This window comes from Zonotrichia albicollis, chromosome 3 (assembly GCF_047830755.1).
Source record: "Zonotrichia albicollis isolate bZonAlb1 chromosome 3, bZonAlb1.hap1, whole genome shotgun sequence".
In the NCBI taxonomy this organism is placed as follows: Eukaryota; Metazoa; Chordata; class Aves; order Passeriformes; family Passerellidae; genus Zonotrichia; species Zonotrichia albicollis.
The window spans coordinates 98,674,782-98,684,545 of NC_133821.1; the positions used below are offsets into that span (position 1 = coordinate 98,674,782).

Sequence of the window (9,764 nt, forward strand, 5' to 3'; positions counted from 1 at the left end):
AAAGTTAGTGTACCTTAAGTTTTCCTTCCCATAGACACTGCGGTGAGATAAGGAGAGCAGTTCTGTTTTCCACTGAGCAGACAGACTTGGACAGCTCATATGGAGTGGGTTTGTATTGCAGCAGTTAAACACTACCAGAAAAAAACAAATGGAATGTTAGGAGTGGAAATTAGATACGTTTACCCTAATGAGAATGTTGATTTGCTTTCCAGTTAGCTCTTTGGAGCGGAAAACTCCCACACCTTTAAGCAAAGAAATCTAAAGGAAACACAGGATTTTGGCAGAGATTTTCAAATGACCCCTGAAGGAGGCAGGTATCCAAGTCCTATCACATGGCATTGTGAGTCTCTCCCTGTTGTGGCCATGTTTATGCTCAGTCTATTTGTGGGAACAAGGGAAGTGTGGGGAACGTTGCACACAGGCACCCCTGTATCACCCCCGAAGGACACGTCCTGCGCTGGTCCAGAATCACTCACTTGAGAAAAAGCTGAAGAAACACTGCGGAGGGGGACAAAATATGGACAAAAATAGCTTGCAGTGGAATAGGTCCAGCAAAAAGGGCTAGCAGACAAGAAATCAGGGTGTTAAAATAACCACATCAAGCAGTTTCATAAATGAGCTACGTGTTTAGTATCAGAGTGTCAGGGCTTGTGGCTGATGTTTACCCTGACAAACACATCCGAGCATTCAGCCTACGTGCCTGCTCACCTGGCTTCATGCAGCAGCTCTCAGACTTTGAAAATACGCAAGCAAGGAGAGAGAGGAACCTGCTTATGAGAGGGGCAGGGGGCAGAAGGGTGCCTGACACAGCAATGAGTGCCCATTGCTGAGTCACAGGGCAACTGTGGGGGCTGCAGGCAGCAGCCCCTCACCCTGTCTCTGTGGAATGGGAGCACTTTGGGGACAAGTTGATCTGCAGATGGGACTCCATTCATCAATTCTTCTATCCCAAACATGGCAAGGGGGGCTGGCCTTAAAAGAGTAAAATATCCATGGACCTTTCCAGAGCCGGGATAAGGAGTCTCAAGCAGGAGATGCCCACCCTGGAGCAGGGCACAGTAACTGAGGGGCCCCAACAGAGGGTGCTGCCCTACTGCACCAGCATAGCCACGACTCACAGAACTGCTGGGGGTGGAAGGGACCCATACAGACTATCTAGTTCATTACTAGTACTATGCTCTGTCCAACTGAGCTGAAACTTTGTGTGATTTAGTTTATGGCCATTGATCCTTGTCCTATTGCTGCATACCACCAGGAAGTCTGGCACCGCCCTCCCAACACCCAGCTTTGATTTATACCCATGAGCGAGATCTCTCTCATTCTTGTCTAGACAGAACAGACTCAAGTCCTGCAGCCTCTCCTTATAAAAGAGATCCTCCAGATGCCATCTCATCTTGGTGGCCTCCGCTGGACTCTCCCCAGTAGTTCCATGTCTCTCTTTTACTGCGGAGCCCAGAAATGGACACAGCAGTTCGGATGTGGCCTCACTAGGGCCGAGTGGGAGGGAGGAATCACCTCCCGCTGGACACGCTCTTCCCGATGCACCCCCGGATACCATTGCCCCCCTGGCCACAAGGGCCCTGCCGGTTCATTGCCACCCGTTTGTCCCCCGCGGTCCGGCTCCCCGAGCGCCGCCAGCCACCGCCCCGCCGGCGGCGCTGCGGGCGGCTCGGCCCGAGCCGCCGCCATAACGGCGACACGCGCCCTCCTTCCGCCGCCGAGGGGCTGAGCCGGGCCGGCGCCCCACGGAGCCCGACGGGCGCGGGAGGCGGGGCCGGGGCCAGGGCCGGGGCAGGTCGGAGGGCGGCGCGGCAGGACGAGGTACGGCGGGGCTGAGCTGCCGGGGGGACAGCGGGGGGCGAGCGGGCGGCTGGGCGGGGCGCGGGGCCGTCCCTCCGCAGGCGCCTGCCTCCGCCTGGGGGCCGCCTTCGTCTGGGGGCCGCATGCCCCCGGAGCCGCTGCCCGCAGGCGCCTGCCTTCGCCCGGGGGCTGCGCCGCGGCGCTGGGAAGCGAGATACGGGCTGAGGGCCTGGGCGGGAGGCGGCCACGAAGGCCAGGCGCATCAAAGGCCTGGGAATTCGTGTCCCCTGCATCCCTGGCATCGCCTCTGCAAACCTCGGTCTCCGGGGGGCCATGGCCCCCTAAAGCCACCTTTTGTCCTGGGGGGTTACGACCTGGGGAGGAGTGGGCTCGCTGCGAATTGCTTACTTTAAATACTAAAGGCCTGACATGAAATGCTGAGTGAGCACTCTTTGCTAGCACCCTTTAACGCTGTGGTCAAGGGCACCGACGCTGAGGTATAAAGAATTAATTAATTTGGGAGGAGGAGGGCAAAGGTGTGTCCCACCGCTGATGGGAGAGAGGCCGTGGTGCTGCAGGGGCTCTCTGGCTGCTGAGCACTGCCATTCCTGCCTTTACACAGCACTGCCAGCGAAGTAGGGACCAGCATCACAACAGAGCCTTAAATGCTTTCTGCGGAACAGAAGCCTAACTTCAGACAATCCATAAAGATGAAATAAAAGGGGCATAGATGCAGGATAAAGTACCTGTATGTGTAGCTTCCCAAAACAGCCTAAGTTTCTGTCTGGAAACTTTGAACAGACTCTAAAAATTCGGTTTTTTGCCGGGTGCAGTGTTTGTTACATGCCTCTTGGAGTGCTCCAGGTATAGTGTTGGTGAAAGGAGATGCAAACCCTGAGCTGAGCACTCAGACCTGTACATATCCATAGTGTGCTCTCAGCTCAGCAGTGTGACACAAGTGCAACTAAACATGCTTTGGATGGTGTCAAGCTTTTTGCATGCATACATGTATTTGTGGCTGGGAAAAATGTATGCCACATATATCCCAAAAAAAACCCTAATGGAAATATGGTATACCCCTATACCGGGGTGTGTAAGGAAGGGCAGCAGTTAGTGAAAGGATGGTGCAATAGCCAGCAGGCACACCTTCACCTTCTGAATGTATTGACAGTGCCAAGCATGACTTAGGAGAATGTAGTGTTATTTAGAACCCATTAATTAATGGTTTCTTTTTTACCAGGAGGAAGGAATTTGTTTACCTTCAGTTGCAATATATTTGGTTTTTTCCAGGGCTGGGACCATGGCTGTTGACTGGGTTGGTTTTGCATATGCTTCATTGCTGGTGTTTGGAGGAGTTGTAGCATACACTCGTAAAGGTTAGTACTGGGACAGAAGGATTTGGAAATGAAGCATTTGATTTCTTCTGTGCACTGTGAGACATTAAAACTTTGCTGTAATTAGCACAGGTGCACTTTACATCCATCGTTTGCTGCTGTAAATGCACTGAGTTTCATGAGATGTTCTTGGGCCAACTTAAGCATTTAAGTGAGCTTGTTTTCAGGGCAAACAGTGGAGGTTGTCGTGTTATCTTTGACCTTAAATACATTTTGGGCTTTCTCATCACCTTTCAATCATTCCTATGTTGAGCGCAGTATATCCTTGATTACAGCTTATTTTCTACAGAGAAATCCAGGCTTGATTCTGCCATTTCCAGATGCACGGTGGGAGAAAGCCCTCTACTCATGATGGTTAATTCTCTGGTACTTTAGAATGGTGCCTTTCACAGTAAGCTAACGTTTTAGGTGGCAGCGTACCCCAAAGCGCAGCTCGGTGTTGCGGGGTTTTTGCCGCCCCGAGTCCCGGCTCAGCGCCCGGCAGAGGTCGCAGCGGTACCGGGGACGGGCGGGCGGGAGCTGCGGGCGCGTTCCCGTCCGCTCCCCGGCAGCGCATCGGTCACCGCCCCTGTGCCATCGTCCGTCACCATTCCTGTGGTGCAGGGCCACCGTCTCCCTTCATAGTGTGCCCATGCCTTGCTCTCGGAGACACGGCTTCACATCTGAATTTCTGAGAACGCTGTGGTTTTGTGTAGCACTCACTGGCTGTCCCATTCACCTGTTCTCTTCACTCTTTAATACTTGGTCGATCCTTGTGGCAGATCTAGATAATTTTTTATTGGTTATGATTTACATTTTCTTGCAAAGTCTTGATTGAAAATACTCAAAAGGATTGGGAACTAAATGGCATCGGGGATCTGAATTCTTTATTTATAAACATTTGGGGATCAGTTTAATTCAAATAAGGTCTGCTGTGCAGATTCTACACTTTTATCATATAACAAATGTCTGTTCAGAAATTTAAAATATTAGGGATATATCTGGGATTTATGAATCAGTTTTTCAATAGCAAGAAGATGTCAAGGTACTTTTAGAAGCCTTGTTTTCATCCTCACTGCCATTTTTTGGGGGGTTTTTTTCATTCTTTATTCATTAAATGGGATGTTGGTGATAGCATTTCTTTGTCCAGGACTGATGTTAGACTGAAAGGCCTGACATTATGACCACACATGTTTTCCAATTTACTCTTTATATATATTGGTACATTTCTACCATTTTTGTGGACTCCTAAGTGCTCTAAGATATAGTTAAAATGAGCATACAGTTCAGAGAAATGACAAAAATCCCCAAGTGTGATAGAGAAAACAGCCAAATTTTGGGTTGTATTTTTCCCAAGTTGCAAGTATTACTGGATCCTGATCATCTCCCTCTAACTTAGTTGACTTTGCCCCTAATCCCACACATTAGAATGACCCAGTTACAGAAATATTACCTCTCTCTTCACACTGGGTAAGCTGGAATGTGGCAAAATCAGTTCTATTGTAGAGAGACAGCTGCTGTATAAAGATTGAGCTTAAAGACCTTGTGTGGAGAAATAACACTGGAATGATTTCTTGCAGGTAGTAAAATCTCTTTAGCTGCTGGACTCACCTTTGGCTCTATGGCTGCTTATGGAGCTTTCTGTGTAACATGTGATCCCAGAAATGTGAAGATATCATTGTGTAAGTGTTTCACTACAGTAAACAAACAAACAGCATCCTGAACTGCATGTAAAATTCTCTTTTTAGTAAATTTTGGGTATTGCTTTGGTTTAAATATTGGGTTTTAACTAGAGTTCAGCACTTCAGCCTAGCTTGGAAACATCAGGAGCCATTTACAAGGTAAGGCAGATCATTGACACAAAGCCAGTAGGTGTGTGCTACCACCTGGCAGCACCTCCTTTTATGAGATGTTTGCCTAACATTGCACATATTGTGAAATCCAGCTGATAAACAGGAGATAGTACTATAATAAAATCATTACAGATTGAATTTTGCAATCTGAGCAATAAAGGAGATGGGCATCCACTGTTGCATAAAGTAATGTATCCTCAGCTCCCAGGGAACAGAACAGTTCAACTTAGGGGTTTTCCTTTGCTGCTAAGGAAGACAGGATACAGACTGGGCAATAATTGTCATGGCAGCTAGTTTGCCATGAAACCCTCATAGTGGCAAAAATCTACAAATCTAAAAATCTTTTGGGGGACATAAACCTTGCACAAGTGAATTTGCAATAAGAGCTATTGGGAGCTTGTCTCACTCATGGTTTTAGCAAAGGTGGTTTAGGCTGTGGTTTCACATGCAGAAATGCATTTAAAATGCATTTAATCCAGATTGTGTGAGTACACAATTAGTTTTTCTCAGCTTTGAATTTGTGGTGTGTTGTTCATTCTGGCTTTGTGCTTTGCACCAATCACAGTTATAAAAATTTCCATTTAAAAAAAATGTTGAGTAGCATTGACAGCAAAGTGTTCCCAGCAAGTTCTTTATTAAAGGTGGTAATTGTGGACCTGATCTGCTCCTAGATGGCCTTAAATTGGATTTCCAGTTTTGCCACCATGACCTTGCTCAGATTAAGTTATCCCACTGTTTAAAAAAAACCCAAAACTTTTTTTGGAATGAAGACACAGCCTTAAATATATGTACATTTTCCCAATCCCCAGGTTTTGAAGGGACTAATACAAAATTTTCCATTAATGTGCTTTTGAATGTCTGATATCTAAAATACCCAGTGTTTTACATTTAGTGTAGTCGTAGGCATGTGAGGAGTTTCTCAACTGGAGAAATGTATAGTACTTGTTTAGCAGAAGTTACTGCAATGAGATGAGATAGAGTTCACTACAACTGCCTTAGAAAGTTTTTCTTACATAAAGTAAAAGGAACAAAGACTTTTTAAAGCAGTCTTAGTTTAGAATGTTTACAAATAAATGTTTTAATTGCTTTTTTTTACAAATGTGTATTGCTTTTGTAGAAAACTAGAATGTTTTCACTTGTGCCTAACTTGCCAAAATGTGAAAAGCAGCTAGAGCACAAATGAAAGATGGCAATAAAGTGCATGGAAGTGACCACTCTGAACTTAGAAACCACTACAGTAAATTACAATGTAAAATAAAGCAAGCGCCCAAACCTTTAAAAGGTTAGGAAATTTAAAAACAACCTATCCATCCAAACCAGAATTATTGACAGTAGCTTTCACCTATGCAAGACTCTCCTACAGTAATTTAGGTAATATTCTACTACAAGACCTTGATAGTAAGGGTGTTGTAACTTGTCCTACATACAAAGAGTATGTAGCCAAGGGGTACCCCAGGCAAATTATCTTAGTTGTTTTATAAATTACTATTTCAGGCATTTTCCTACTTCACCTGAAATAAGCTCTGTGTTTTCTTGGCTACTTTAATGCATTTTTATGTGTTTGAAGTAGATTTAGAAATTCAAAGCTTAGGATGCAAGAGTTAGTAGCATTCATAATGCAAGTTGATTCTGATCTGTATCTGATTCACTGGATTTAATTGCTCTTGATTTATTGAATTTCTTTGGTTTAAGGTGAAACAGTGAATGTGTAGCACTTTCTGAAATCTGGTCTGAAAGCTGAATGCATTAAAAAGTCTCTGGAATGTATGAAAAGCCAGGTACTAGCAAATTGGGGAAGAAAGAACATTACAGAGTGAATATGCTTTGTAGTTTGTAATAAACTGTAAATATACTCAGGACTCTGGCAAGACACATGCTGTGGAATAGATCACTCCTTGAGATATTCCTGAGAGGATCAAGGCTATGTGACTAGAAAATAAGAGCAATGGATAATGGAGCATAATTTTTTTTTTTGCAGCATATCTTTGATGAGTGCACATAGTTGGTAGAGTTCTGTAAGATACTTGTAACTGTCAGGGCTTGTTTTGTATGCTGAAGTGAGTTTAAAACTAATTTTTGACACCTATGAACACAGGACTGGCCCCAGGATTAGACAGTGGAATTTGAAGAGAATTAGCCAGATGGTTTAAGTACACCATAAAAAAAGGGAGGAGATCTGTGTGACTGCCATTACTTTGGCTGTGAAAGTGACAAAGCCTAGCTGCTCATGAGAAGTCCTGCCTCTCTGCCCACTTTTAGGAAGCATTTCAAGTGCCAGTTATTTTATGAAGGTAGCTATCTTTGCAGTTTCATGTGTTCTCCTCAATCTTCTCATTTATGTAGCACTCTGCAGCCATAGTTCAAAGTGAAATCCCTATGCCTGATGAGTTCAATGGTGCCTCCATTTTTAGATTAGTCTACTCCAGGAAGAAGATGTAGTTTCTTTCATAGTTGTTCTCTGCTGCTTGTGCTGCATTTATTGCCCTCTTGGGCTGCCCACCTCTTGCCCACAGGCAAGGAAGGTTCCCTCATAGCAAAAGGCTCCAGAGGAATTGTAGTCATGAAGAAGGAGATGTTGATAGCCATATTCTGTAGCAAAACCAGGTGGCAAACCTTCCAATATAGCTTTTAAGGCTCAGCAATTAAAGAGCTAATATCCTAAAAATAAAACAGGTAAGAAGTTGACTACTCTAGCTCCTTGAATAGTTTGAAAACAGCTGCAGTGATCTAGACTGGTGGGATTTATGAGACACTATTCCTGTAATTCAATATTCATGTGACTGCTATGGCCAAGATTCTTTCTACTTTGTTGGTATCCCTATGAATTTAGATACGGGTGAGTAGAATTGACTGACTGACAAACTTACCCAGTCTTCATGGAATAGGATTCAGCATTGTGCTGCACAGGGAAGCTTTATTTGTAGCTAAAAGAAATCATAATGGTGTATTTTGGAAAAGCAAGAATGTCTTTATAGACTCTGTTTCTGATCTAATGTTTCACTAAATTGCAGTTCATAGAAAAACAGAAATGGCCTTTGATAACTCTGTGTGTTCCTGAGTGGTCCACTGAGAAAAGTGAGAACATAAACATATTGGATTGTCTTTTACAGTTTCATCTTTTCTTTTGACCATTATAATGGGAATGAGGTTCAAGAGGTCCAAGAAATTAATGCCAGGACTAGTAGCATGCCTGAGGTAAATACATATTGCAGATCTTATTGTAAAGATTTCACAGGTTATCAAATAGTTGCCCTTTCACACCCTATTCAAGACACTGTTGGTGGAAGTCACTGTCATTCAGCAACTACACAGTTTAAATGAAATTAGTTTGGAGGTCACAGTCCTGTTTCCAGTGAGCAGCTTTTTCATCTTACTTGGCAGATACAGCTGGTGAGAAGTGACTTTCTCAGCACAGAAAGGAGAGGGCAGCAATTAAATACTAATACATATTGATAAGGCTTTTGGAACAACCTAGATAAGCCTTAGTGTTTTCAAACACATACATATAAAATTAGTCTAATTTCATACAACACTGTCATCTTAAAAAAAATAGGCTAACACTTTGGTTTAGAAGTGCTGCATTCAAAACTACTGGAAGCACAGAACTGTTAAAAACCAGGACATTTTAGACCTGACCTAAGAACTTTGGCCAGTATTAATGCAAATTTTAAAAAAATTCTGGCTGTTCCAGCTGCTTTATTGCTGCTGTTTGGCATTCTGGAAAATATGATTTTCTGAATCTCTTAATTTGGAATTAAATTATGGAGTAAGTTCAAAACTTTTTTCCCAAATAGTCTGTAATGCAAAACATTTTCCAGGTGTAAATCAGAATCCCCATCTCCTGAAGGAATAATAACTATAGCTTTTTCATTTTAATATTATAGATTTAATATAACACCATTCTGTTTTACTTCAGTTACGTACGGGGAGGAAAAAATCAGAAGCAATTAAAAAATTTAAGAATCAGGACTTACACTGGAAAATGTTATTGTCCATTGTGGATTGCTTTTCCAGCCTAGGTGGGCTTTGTTTTTCTAGACCCTGAGACTGGAGAGCTGGACACCGGAAAAGACAGCTTAATAGAGACTCTAGTGTCAGCTATTTATGAATGCACTGTTATTTAATGATGACTTACACTGATTTTATTAATGACAGCCATATTTATGTTTTCTTGTTTTGGTTTTTTTTTTTCAGCCTATTGATGATTTTGAGGATTGTTTTTATGCTGTAGGAGAATTTAGAACTGAATATGACTGCCATGACCACCAAACAGACATGCTCTCCATACTTGAAAGACAAGTTTGAACACAAGTCTTACGCTGCATTTATATTTTCTGTAAAAGATCTGTACCTGTTAATCGATTATTGATATGTTGTTGATATTTTAAAAGCTTTTTTAAAAACTAAAGCAAGTGTTTTGTTCTTATATTTTGATCTACTTTCATTTAAGCAGTCTGTTAACTCATGGGATTTTTCATTGTAAGTTTGATCTCTTTTAGGGGTGCAGAGCGCCCCAGGAAATTGAGTTACTCTTGCACTGTATCTCTGAAAGAATATCTATAAATACATGTTTATGCTAAAAAAGCTATCTTGTATTGAAGTATAATTTTGCAGTTTCTGAGATTAAATAATCAGTTCTAAATCAAAAAAGTCTTGAGCCCATACTGTGTTGCACTAAAAAAACAACTTTCTTTCCAACCCACGCTCTTGTTCCCCTGGTTCTAAATATAAAAAATCA

General features: G+C 43.0%; 1 protein-coding gene across 1 annotated transcript; it reads left to right on the plus strand.

Moving 5' to 3' along the window:
- Positions 1-1,444: 1,444 nt before the first annotated feature.
- TMEM14A (transmembrane protein 14A) lies at positions 1,445-9,676 on the plus strand. The gene is made up of 5 exons (XM_005495969.4): positions 1,445-1,821; positions 3,091-3,176; positions 4,754-4,855; positions 8,137-8,221; positions 9,221-9,676. Exons 2-5 carry the CDS (start codon positions 3,101-3,103, stop codon positions 9,255-9,257), a joined length of 300 nt encoding a protein of 99 aa, XP_005496026.1. The 5' UTR covers positions 1,445-1,821; positions 3,091-3,100; the 3' UTR covers positions 9,258-9,676.
- Positions 9,677-9,764: the final 88 nt, after the last annotated feature.